General features: G+C 35.9%; 1 protein-coding gene across 2 annotated transcripts in view; it reads right to left on the reverse strand.

Annotated features, from left to right (window-relative positions):
* Positions 1-13415, reverse strand: part of edil3a (EGF-like repeats and discoidin I-like domains 3a) — a 185162-nt gene that overhangs the window by 79839 nt on the left and 91908 nt on the right. Inside the window, exon 4 of one of the 2 annotated variants that reach the window (XM_036144398.1) lies at positions 11163-11276. The exons of the other annotated variant lie outside the window; for it this stretch is intronic. Within the exon in view, the coding sequence (XP_036000291.1) occupies positions 11163-11276 (114 nt within the window). The remainder of the gene's footprint in view (positions 1-11162; positions 11277-13415) is intronic. 2 annotated transcript variants of the gene reach the window in all.

Genomic DNA, 13415 nt, shown 5'->3' on the forward strand with positions numbered 1-13415 from the left:
ATTCAAGTGAGAAACAAAAACTAAATAAATTAAAGAAGGTTTAGGCATAAACACTGTTGGATTTGTTTTCACAATTATCCTGTCTCTTTTGTCCAGGTAAACTAAATACATTTAATGTCTGCGGAAAAATTAAAAGGTGATTTTGCAAGGTTAATCTCATAAAGAATGTGCTGTTCAGAGAGAACACTATCTTTTTAACGTCTGTAAAAAGTGTTCTGCAATTTCAAGAAAAGAATGGGGCAAAATACACTATGGTATTAGAAAGAGCCAGGGAGGCACATTCTTGATGCAATTTATAACAAAAAAATGTCAAAAGAATTTACAGGTCATTTACTTAATAAACCTGTTTTGTTTTCTTTAGCTTTCTTTGAACACAAAATATTTTTTACATTCCGTCTAGCTAAACAGTTTCTTCTCCAAAAAGAAACATTTTTCAAACCTTATAGTTTCAGCCTTAAAGTTATAAAATAGCAGTGCAAAGACATCATTACTCAATAATTTGCATTACCAAAGCAATTTGGATTTGGCAGAGGTGCTGTTTAAGCACCTTTGGCTACTTTGCATTGTTCTGCACCAGGCAGTGTTTCAGTAATGTTAATGTCCCTGATGTTTTTTTGTGGTAATGTGCCTTCAAGGAAAAGTTGACCAGAGCAGAGTTTGAATTGTTTGTCTCATACTTGGAATGTAACTATCAGTTAATATTACGCTTAGCTTATTTACCGTAAGTTGAATACAATATTGTGGTGTCACAGAATTGTGTCAACCCCTTGTTATTTATTGTGGATGAACCCAGACCAGCTGACAGCTTTGCCAGGGCCCAGGGCAACATTCCCCATCATAATGCATTTTGTCATTAAAAGTACAAGCTTGACTCTATCATAATAGGTCATTTTAGTCAGCCATATTATAGCATTGTTGAAATGAAGTGCCTGATCAGTCTCTGATCCATTGTGCTCAGACTCTCCAACCAGGCAGCCAGCACCTCCATCTGCACTGTGACTTATCTGTGGTGGGCAAAGAGCAACTTTGGGTCTGCCATTGTGGGGTTAAGCTCTCTGCCAATTTATTTATTCAGTCATTCACTTTTGTAAAAGGATTGAGGCTAATTTAACGTTCATGTTTTAGAAATACATAGTAGTCCTGATGTATGTTATGTACATCTGAAATATTAGTTGTGTTCATGTTTTATTTATGTTTCTGTCATTTATTTATTTTCTCCCATATTTGTGTTGCATGTTTACATTATTTACAGAGGTGAACTAGGAAAACATGTATGTTTTCCAATCCTGTAAAGCTGTATGCTGTATGTAACTGCTAAAATAAAATTGCTCACCTCAATCAAGCAATGCTTTACTTAGGATCTTCTACTTCTTCACCCATAATTGGTATTAAACTGCATTTCCATTGAACACGTTTTAATTTGCAATCATTAAGTTAAAAAAATGTATCTCTTGCTTCTTGAAGCTGACAAAGTAGCTCCAACCATAAACAGCCTGCCAGCTCTAGTGGGGGCTTAGGCATATTATTTGTGACAGATGCTTAAGTTTTAATTAGACTATAAGTCAGGCAAATAGTTGTCATAAACGCAAAGGATTACAGCTCAGAAGAGATTTTTGTTTTCAAATAAAAACTTTACCTGCTGCCTTCTCAGCAATAATGTCAGTGTTGTGCTGAAATGCAGACTATATTTCAGGTAAATCCAAAAATTGCATCCGCAATAACTAAAAATGGAGGGTGCAACAGCTCATATTTTTTTGGCTTTGGGGGAAAGCTCAGTTCAGTTAGTCTGAAGAAAAATGCAGGTGTTTACTGGATATTCTGAAATCCTGTTAATTGGTAATAGTCACACTGTTTGAGTATGTGACATATACTTCTCCATGACAGCTAAATTCATCACAATGAAACTAAAAATAAACCTCAGATTTGCAGAAAACAAGAATTGATTTCCAACAACTATACAGTTTAATTTATACATCAGGACACTGCCCGAAAGTTACTGTAAATCTACAGAGTGGTTCTGTTGTTCTGGGAAAATTAAGTTATACAGCTTCATATAGATTTGAAGATATTAAGTGATATATTTCAAGAATGTCTGTTATTTTTGATAATTATGGATTGAAACTAATAAAAACCCAAAATTCTGTTTTCATCACACCGGTAGAGTCCTGCTGTGAAATGTGATCAGCACGTCCATAAAGCTTGTCACCAGAGAGAAGCATAAGGGGTTCTAAAATGTATTAGATTGCTAAAATTAGTTAAACAGCTGGGCTGAAGACCTAAGTAAAGTCGGTGGACCAACAGCAGCAGATGACATGGCTCTCTAAATCATTTTTGATCATGGGAATCTCTTGTTGGATCTCCAGCAACGTCAGTTCTACTCCTCTTCTTTCTTTTACTTTACTTTGGGATCTTGATTTCCACATGAAAAACAAAATGTAGTTTCATCTGGAAAGAGGCCTTTGACAACTAAGCAATTGCACAGTCCCTTTTCTCCTTAGCCCAGGAAAGAAGATGTTATTCTTGTCTCAGGTCCAGCAGTGGCTTAACACAAGGAATGCAACAGCCCATGCCCTGGATAGGTTGGTGTGTGTAACTTTATAATGGGGTTTTGCTGCACAATTCTCTCAAGGTTACACTTATCGCTGTTGCTTCTGTACCTTTTTGTCCCATACTTAATTCTTTCACCTAGAAATCCATTGATATGCTTAAATACAGCCCTCTGTAAGCAGCAAGCTACTTTGGCAATTACCTTTTATAGCTTAACTCCCCTGTGGAGAGTATAAATTTCTGCTTGACACCTGTAAAGTCAGCATTCTTACCATGATTGTTTAACCCCATAACATATAATTTGAAGATTAAAAATACTTGTTTAGTGGTTTTATATAATATTCTAGTATTATTTGAAGTTGAATCCCTGAATTAAGTAAACTTTTCCATTATGTTCTATAATGAGATATCCCTACCCATTTTCTGAATGCGGCAAGATATAGGGTTTTTGTTACTAATGACAATAAGGGTAATCTTTGGCTTGTTAATGAGGAAAAGCTGCATGAACAACTACTGCGCAGACAGCCTACCAAACTGACAGAATGAATATGCATGGAATGTGGTGTGCTTGGAGACAGAAGTATGGCAACAAAGCAGTTAGCTAGGCAAGAAAAACAATTGTCCCTCAAAGAAGGTGTATGTACTTTTAGCTTACTTACAGCTAAAAGTACATACATCACATGGACACAGTCAAGGAAAAGACTACTGTGGTTTCTGAATTCGGTTGGAAGTAGTAATGATGCTTGAAGCTTATGTCTCTCTGTCTAGACAACAAAGTGGTACACCTGCTGCAAAACCTGCATGTTCCAGTGAATAACTCAGTTAAAACCCAAAGCAGAAATGGAAGTAACTAAAAAGAAGTGTGAGTACGAAGCCAGGGCAGGGACAGTGGAGGAAAAAAGACACTCTGTAAATTATATTATTTGTCATTTGCTGATATATAAAACTAAAAAAATAATAACACGTTGCTTGACCCTACTATTGCTTGGTCACAACCAAGCTCTGTTACATAAGAACACATACATGAGGTAAATGGCTTGTACTTGTATAGCACTTTATGAAGTCCTGAGGATCCCCAAAGTGCTTTACACTACTCTCAGTCATTCATCCATTCAGTCACCCATTCAGTCGCTGACAGTGTTAAACGACATTTACTGTCAGCTACACTGACACAAGCAGGGCTGCCATGCAGTCAGCGCCAGCAGGCAAAGCAGGGACGGTCAGAGCGGAGGTGGGTTGGGGTATTGTCAAACCCACTGGTTATGGGACAAGTTGCCCCACAATGGTGCAGGGCCAAATAAAAATCAATAAATTAGTCCATTTAACCCACTGGTTTAAACTAATGTTATTTCATTTTAGGAAATATAAGAAAATTAAAATTAATATCAACTCGCAGGATTAGTCCAAGACATTTGTTTACGATGTTTACTGAGCAAAGGTAAACAAAAACTGGAAGCAACCTTTGATAGCTGAGTAAAACAAGTTTCATTGATTTAACCTTACTAGTGTAAAACTATTGTGAGTTAACTAAGAAGAATTTAAGCAGAAGTCCATGAGTTGTCTTGGATGTTTTGTTTTATTGATAATAGGAATAGAACAAAGAAAGATAAATTTAGTGGATTTTTTTAGAGTTTTTTTAAATTTCTTAATGAAATTTAATCAACTAATTTCAGTACTCCCCGCTGCTGTATTAGGCAATAACCCCCACCAATATTTAAACAAATCTGGACTTAACTACAAAGAAGTAAAAAGCTCAGGTAACCTCAAAGTTTCCCGAATGAATGAAGGTATGTCATGATCAAACTTCAGTCAGAGCCCAGGTGGCACATGCAGGCTGAGGTGCAAACTGCCACTGAACTGAATCCATGCAAAATGGTCTTTATAGACACCTGAACCAGTCACAACTCGAAAGCTATGATGCAGCCTTCACTATTTAAACAAACTCCAAGTTTTTTCAAGCTCTGTGCTTAGACACAGACAGAACAGGCACACGTACACACATCACCACACAATGAAACTGGCAGAGACAGAGAGCTGTGAGAGGACTTAACCATGCAAAAAAAGTCAAAAGTAAGGGAAGAATGGAACATTGAAAACAACCCCAGCACAACTTATCCAGCTGCTAAAACTGTAGGGGTCTAGTCAACAGGAAGCATTGGGAGACACTGAGTAATGTCTGAAGAGAGTCCAGAGAGGATCCACTATAGGCTGGAGGAGAGGAAGGGGAATATCCACAAGTGTTTGTGTGTGTGTGTGTGTGTGTGTGTGTGTGTGTGTGTGTGTGTGTGTGTGTGTGTGTGTGTGTGTGTGTGTGTGTGTGTGTGTGTGTGTGTGTGTGTGTGTACTGAAAGATGTGTTCATATATTCCAGCATGGTAAATCAATCTCTCTTGACTGGTTCATTCAATGTGAGTCACTGCTTTCAGACTGGTGTAGGTGGTTACACAGGCTTCCTACCAGAGTTCTGAGAGGCAGCTGGGTTTCCAGTATAACATAGATCAACTTAATTTGGATCTCTTCATAAGTCTGAGTATAAACAGCTTTAGTTTTGTACAAACTTGCCAAATAAAAGGCTCGCAGGGATTGTTATCTTTGCATGATCTTTCAAAATTCTTCTGTCGTCAATAAGCCGGCACAAAAATCCAGGATTTCCCCCACGGGCTGCCAGGCTTTACTTACTTTCATGGTTCACCGAATATTTTTTTTTACACATGAGAACAAACTAAATAAATAAACTAAACCAAAAAAGCAACAAGCAACTGCAACATGAAATCATCTGAGAAAAAAGTTACATAAACCCGGAGACATTTATTATGCACTGCAAGCTAGAGGAATAAATGTTCCTGTCTCCCCTAGGTAAGCTGCCTAAACCAAATGTAGTCTCATTTAGTTTTTGTATCTCTGTGCCAGTTATCTGTAAACATTTTGTATAAAAACTTTCACTGCACTTGTTCAGTATCATATAGTCTATAACAGTTTTGTCATTGTGTTCAATCTACCACACCAATGATGATATTCAGGTCGCTTTTATTTGTTTAACTTTGGAACGGTTCAATGGATTTTATTTGGGAGCATCATAATAAAAAGGGAGGAATACATATAAAACATACATGTTTCCTGGTGCTTTCATAAATATGTTCTATTTAATTTTATGTAAAAATCTCAATAGAATATTTGTGGCTGTGATATGAAAGCGTTTTTCTTGGACATGGCATCTTTTAAATTGCGTAGTGGAAGGTTTGGCACCACCAGTGATGTAAGTTTCATTAAATACCCCCTATTTGACTGAACTTAAGTTTGTGCCTTTAATATGTTAGATGAATGAGAATAGCCATTGTTCTCATTGGCTGTTGTGGTTTTTAATGTGTTAACAACCAAAATCTGAATTCCAACAGTTGAAAAAACAAAGATAGTTTTTTTTTCCCCTCTGGAAGATCTGACATTATGGACTTATGTTGCGTAAGCATAATATCATATTTGTCTAGATGCTTTAGCTCTTGGCTAGTACTCTCATGAGCTATAATATGTGGATGTTGTGACAAGACTCTGCTGCAAAGCGACATTCCCTTTCACCTTGTGGCAATGATGGGCCAGTCTTAACGAGCTGCCTGCCAGCCGTCTGTCAGAGCAGCAGAGGAAGCCGGCCCTCGGGCCTTGCCCTGTTGCCCTTTGAGCATATATCAGCCTCACGACAGCGCGCTTTGCTAACACCAACACTAGCGTGCAGTGACAGCTGAATCCACCTCCCAGAAGCTCTGACTGGACCCTAAACAAATTACTACCCTACTGAAATTAAAGCCAACATAGCAATACTAATGAGAATGTAGCAGAAAAAGTTGATAGTGGAAAGATTGATAAGCAGAAGAAACAGATGTCAGCCATACAACAGGGCTTCCCACCGATGACAAATGAGACTTGGTGAAATGCAATATATTCACGTGTTCTTAAGGATTTAGATTTGAGATGAACCCAATAATTAAACAAAACCAATGTCCCACAGTGGACCTTAAAAAAACAAACAAACACCCCCCCCCCTCCCCGTTTATGTAATGACATTAGTTGAAAAGCTTAGGCAAGTAAATGCTCATGATGAGTTTGTTTAGCTTTCTTCAGATCAGAAATACTGCTAAAGGCTTATCAATTCTGCGAAAGGTACAATATTTCTTTCACCCTTGTCACAGATAGGGTTGTAATGATACAAAAAATTTAAACTCAACCCCAATTCTAAGAAAAATACTTCATACTTGATACCATTTTTGATACAACAGCAACATTTTTAAGTCACAGTGTAACTTTTAGTTAAAATATATATTCTGGCAAAGTCTAATAACATCACATCAAAAATGAAAGCGTGCTTATAATGTAGGATTAGAAGTTTAGAAATACATGGGTGATTGTGTATGAGGACGGACTCTGACATATTCAAAAATAAATATAGACAAAAACAAATAACTGTTCAATAAATACATAAGCATAAAATAAATACACAAAAATATAGCAAATAAATAAATAAATATAAGCAGTAATTAAATAATAGAATGACACATAAATGCAAATATGATTTGCATAGTTGACCAATATATATTTACATATATATAGGTCAAATATTATTGCAAATACATATTGGTCCAATATGTATCTACATACAAAAAAGAACAAATAGAAAATGGACAGATGTATTAGCTGCATAACCCAGTGTATACAGGTCTGCCAACACACACCTTGTGAGTTTATGGAACAAATCAGAGGAGATGACATGTGCTTGCAGTACAGGCATATACACCATCTTCAATAAATAATTAAATAAAATATGTAAAGTCCATATTGAGAGTTTGACGTATGATACTCATTCCAGTATTATGTTAATTCTATTTCTCACTGAAATGTGTTTCACTGTGAAAAAAAGATGAGAATATCATAACAAGCACTATCAGCAGAACCTGTTAAAACTGTCTTCATCTTTACAAGAAAGAATACATAAAACAGTGGGGTCTTACAAGAAAATCCCTCTTTTTTAAATCATAAGATTTGAATGACATTTTGCTTTTCTTAGCGGCAAAAAAGGAGAATCCAAAGGTTGGACAACGAACAATCCTTAACTATCCCAAGTTAAGGAAACATGTCTGATCAAGTATAATAACATTATAATAACATTGCACATCTGCCATCACATCCCGCTCCGCCCACCACAACACACACACACACACACACACACACACACACACACACACACACACACACACACACACACACACACACACACACACGCAGATGTTCCACAATACTGTGCAACTCCAATTTTTTGACACCTCAACATTCCTATGTTTGAGAATGAATGTCAAAGTGTTATAAATCTTTGACATAACAAAGCATGACATATTTCCTGCCTAGATTAATTAATTTTAGAATTTAGCAAGCTTAGTCTTCGGAAAATAGTGTTGCCAACTGATTCTCAAAACTCCCCACTCAAAAAGCAAAATGGACAGACTCTACCTCAGACGGAGCTCTGGTTAACGTGTAAACATGTACCACTGGCATTATACAGATAAAAATGATAGGTTAAGTCCATTTAGCTGAACATATTATGCACTAAATCATTCTGAAACACAACAACCACTTTACTCGTCCATCTTCCTTAAGCTCAAGGATGAGAAATTATCACCTATGTCTTTTCAGAATCGGGTAGGAACAGAGTGACAAAGTAATCACTTTACATAAACCACTCTTTCTTCTGTGACACTAAAGACTAACAACAACATGTAGGATTTGTGAGTATGCTAACAAACACGGTCTGGACACATTACTCTATTGTATCCTGCTTGCTAAAACAGCTAATTCAAAACCAAACTAAACAAAATGCTACTTTACTGAAAGCCACAATTTTATTAATTTGGAAAGACTATTAAATCGAAATAAAAGATATATATATATATATATATATATATATATATATATATATATATATATATACTGTCAGAAAATGTATTCAACAACATTATTTTCTTATGTTTTTAAACTTATGTTATTCTCATTTTTTGTTTTTATATTTTTTTACTTCTGTGGGAATCTGCATGTTTCCTTTTGCCCTTGACCTTGCTGCTGGTACATTTTAATTTCCCCACTCTGGAACAATAAAGGATGTTTCTATTCTAAACATTTAACATAAATGAAGCACCGTGAACTCATTGACATGTTCAAGGAACCAGTTTCAGATGATATGAGGTTTTTGGTACAATAACCTGCCTTGCTTGAACTAGCTATCAGAAGATGAGTAAGTTATGTTCAAAAAGGCTTCAACATAGTCATCTACAAAATATGAACACTTTTTTACCAGGCAGACCATCCTGGACTGTTAAAATGAGGTGATATGGGCCCTAGCCTCTCATCTAAATATTAAGATGAAACTGAGACTCTTAGGACCCAGCAATATTTTTCTCAGTTTGTAATTGTTCAATTTTGGTGAGTCAGTTTAAGTTGTAGCCCAATTTTTTTAAGCTGAAATGAGATCCAGTTGGTGTGTTCTTTTGCTGCTGTAGCTCATCTGCTTTAAGGTTTGACTTGTTATGCATTTATATATGCTTGTTTGCACCAAGTGGTTATAGGAGCTACTGTTTCCAACATATCTCAATGCATCTGCCCATTCTCATCTGATCTCTGGCATCAACGAGGCATTTCAGTCCATACAACTGCAGCACACTGGATATTTGCTCTTGTTGGTCCATTCTTTGTAGACCTATGTAATGGTTGTGTCTGACAGTACCTGCAGATGAGCAGTTTCTGAAATGCTCACACCAGCCCACCTGGCACCAACAACCATGACAAGCTGAGTGTTTGACATGTGATTAGTTGATTTACTATTTGTGTCAACAAGCAATTGAAGGGGTACACCCAATATAGTGGCCTGTGAGTCTATATATGTTTGCATAAAATACTTTGCAGCAGTGGAGATTTACTCAAGACTTGCTTCAATAACCTTTTTTACTGATTTTGTTTCCTCTCTGTTGACCCAAACGGGCTTTTTCCAAAATATTTCTGTTTAAAGCAAACCCCTCCACAATGAATATTAGACTCAATGATACAGAAGCACAAGTACATAATTGCAAGCTATTAAGAGACGCCATACTGAATTGTACCACCAAGGGTGGATGATGATCAGTTTGTGGAATGGGATTCAATGATAGAGTGCTGAACAGTTTTACCAGCTATAATAGACATGTTGAGCTGCAAGCTAATAATGATTACCTTAGCACTAGCTACAGAAGAATTCTGTTAACGTGTTTTAGACCAATTACAAGAGTTGTTAAACCAATAGTTGTCTTATGCTTTAACAGTTTTGACAGTTAACTCAATACTGGTTTTAATAAGGTTTATTGTTAATATGGGGTTTAAATAAAAGATTTTACTAATCCTAATCCTAAATTGGACATCCAAACTCATAGACATTTGCATCTTTTACATCTTCTGCCAGGGTCCGAGCGCCAAAGAACTTTTAATTTATGTCAATAGATCTCTCTAATTGCCCCTTTTCTGGTCTCACCAGATTGAAATTTGTTTTTGGTCTTGACACCTCTTGGTAAAATAACAATTGCTTTAAAAAGGCAGCCTTAAAAAGGTAATGGTAGAAGTCTAACTAAACATTTAGATAATTTCAAGCTTCAACAAGTTTACTCCTTTTTTTTGAAAATAGTGTGTAACACACCCAAAAAAGTGAACCAGGGAAATTGTTCACCTTTTGTGTGTCAATATTACACAGAGAGCACACATCAGTAAAGCAAGCCTGGCAATTCTGCAGCACACCATATTTTAAATTAAAGAAGCACACACAAAAAATAAATGTATAGTGCTGCCTTTTAGCTTTAGGGTTATTAAGAGTTGCTGACATTTGTAATATCAAAACGATGAAGGACTTGTAGCCCTCTGGGATATTTATAAATGGGATATCCTTTCTGTACTCTTCATCTTCTAAAGGTGTAAACACCATCTAATTACAGCTGAGAGTCACCATTTTTACCTTCTGGTCATTGTTTCACGTCAAATCTAATGTGTTTAAACACACACTCAAATCAGACCATCCCAATAATCCAAAGGAATACCTACATATTGTCATAATTTCCTCTTTTTTAACACTTCAGAAAAAAAAAACTACAAAATTACACAGTGGGGGTAACTAGTGTATGTATGGACATTACCCTGAAATCTATTCAGTTGGTATAGGGGAAAATCAAACTTCAGTTGCAGTGGAAAATAAAAGTTCACATATTTCAGATCCGTGTTTTTGCAGCTGGTATTAAATCTGCGTGAGAGCTGCTGGAGCTGCTGTGGTCAGGACTAGTGTTGCTGCCAGGAAGAGCTACGCACAAATCCTCAACATGAAAGAGACAGGAAAAGGAGGATAAAAACTTGCATAAATATAAATGCCAAAAAATTATGGAAATTAACACAGTGAGCTGGAATAAATATTATTTTTGTTTCGTAGCCTATACCTGAGGTTTTAATAGAAAAGTGTGAATGAAAAGTTAGCTTTATTAACAAACAGACAGCTAGTAGATGCACAATCAGATGATGTGAAAACTAAGTACAAATTTATAATTCTAAGATAAATACAAGATAACTTACTGTATTGGCAGTTCCTTCCCATGTACTCCCCTGGGCATTCACAGGAATAGTTAGCAACGTGATCAGTGCAAATTCCCCCGTTCTTGCAAGGATCTCTTTCACATTCATTGACATCTGGATAAAGGAAAAGACAACAAAAAACAATACATTGCTTTAATTTAGTAGCATATATATTCAGATAGGCTTTATGAATATTAAAATTTAATTGTCGGCTTTACACGTTTTTGGGTTTCTCTTGTGTCTCTCTTTTCTCAGTTTTCCTGTTATGTTCTCTAAGGTGTTGCCTTGTTAGTTTTGTGTCCCATTTTACTTTTGTTTTCTGGTCTTTGTGCATTTGGAAATATTCCTGTTAGATCTCCGATATAACGGAGGGAATTTCCATTCCCTCCGTTGGTATACAATCTCGCTGCTGTTTGTTATTTGCTATTCTTTTGGTAATCTCCGTGTCTGTTTCTTCACTGGCATTCCATGAACAGTTACTCCTGCGATTCCTATGTTTTACCTACATGGGATTTGCAACCAACCCACTGCATTTGGATCCTTCTCTACAACAATCATGAAAGCAATGCATGGACACATTATCTGAGTTTTTTTTTTTTGGTGTTGGATGTGTTGCTTAGATTCCGAAAGATATTCACACAAAGACAATGATTTCTTGAAAATAAATTATCAAATGACTACTTGATGGACCTATAATGCAAACAATAGCTTAATCCAAGTTTCAGCACTTGCCTGTGTTCACATAATTGCAATTCTTCACAGGTGAATGTCAGCGGTGTGTCATCTAATATCCTGCTCTGCCCTTTTTATCAGTTCAGCTGATACCAACAAAAATGGAAACACTGAACAGGCAGATGCACTCAAAAAAACATACTTTATTTCTGAAGTATTGGATCGCAGAACCGATAGGGTTGCTACTCATTTTTGAGCCTCTTGTGTAAAAAAACTCATAAGAGAGAACAACTATGAATATTAAATAAGAATTACATAACCCCAATTACGGTATATCAGTAAATTAATCACTGTGTTAAAACTGCCTATCAAATTCAACCAGCATTCATTTAAGAAATGTATTGGCTGAGTAATGTGACAGGAGTCAAGGTTCACTTTGATCAATGAGCGCATTTGTTACACAGCAAACCGGTAATTTTCACCTTTGTTTGCCAAATAGCTTTAATCTATATAAATTTAACAGAAAATCCTGGATTTTTTAGGTGAGTTTCAGCTAAACGTTAAAAGTGAGGTATTGCTGCAAAAACAGCACTCTGATACAGCCAGCTCAGTTCCCATAGACTGATTTTTTTGTATTTGGCTCAATAAATGAAACTTGACTAAATAGAAGCAGATATTTTACTAACTAAATTTGATGCCTTAATAACAAGTATCTAACATGAGATTTTAGGTAAATATTGAAAAGAAAATATCTTCAGAGCTCTCCATTGAAGATTTTGAACACAGCGTCACAATTTATGAAAGTTTAAAACAACATAGGTCTGAATGGGAATGCACCAAAAGCTTATTTCACAGTAGTAAAGAATGAAATTTTCTTTGACACAATTAATTGACATAATGATTGTAGACTTGAAACTTTGGTGGACTTTCTGGTATCATGCTAAATTAGATCAGATCTTGAATTGAATGGTTTTGGGCCAATGCACAGCTCAGAGTTATTGTCAAGTATAAATCATTCAGTTCTTTGAAGAAGTTTTTAGTCAGTGTTCCTATAAAAAGGACTAAATATGTGGATGCAGCATTTACATTATTTGGAACCAACTTCTTAAAAACACATTTAGATGTGCAGAAAATGCTGGCTCCTTTAAATCAGGAGTTGAAAGATAATAGTTAAGTTTAGCTTTCCCAAAAATGCCAAATACTATTCTATCAGTTCACATTTTTCATGTCTTAACTACATTTTTGTTTAACATCTTTTATGGCATCTTTACAGATTTTTTTTTAATGATTCTGTAGGCGAAATTAAATAACTTAATGGTGACTAGTATCCAAACATACAATTTGGCTTCACTTTGACAACCTCTTATGTGGCTGTAAGCATATAAATTACATTAGTCACATTTTTTCAGTCTTAAGATCATCAATATAATACATGACCACTAAAAATTATTTTCAAAATATGCACCAGCACTGCTAAGTAGTTCCCTGTGCAAATCAAATATCCAAACATGATGTTTGAAAAGAGTTTTGCTAACATCTAAATATCTCTCACAAATGACTTGGGCTGGTGTATCAGACTGA

This window comes from Fundulus heteroclitus, chromosome 12 (genome assembly GCF_011125445.2).
Source record: "Fundulus heteroclitus isolate FHET01 chromosome 12, MU-UCD_Fhet_4.1, whole genome shotgun sequence".
Classification (NCBI taxonomy): Eukaryota; Metazoa; Chordata; class Actinopteri; order Cyprinodontiformes; family Fundulidae; genus Fundulus; species Fundulus heteroclitus.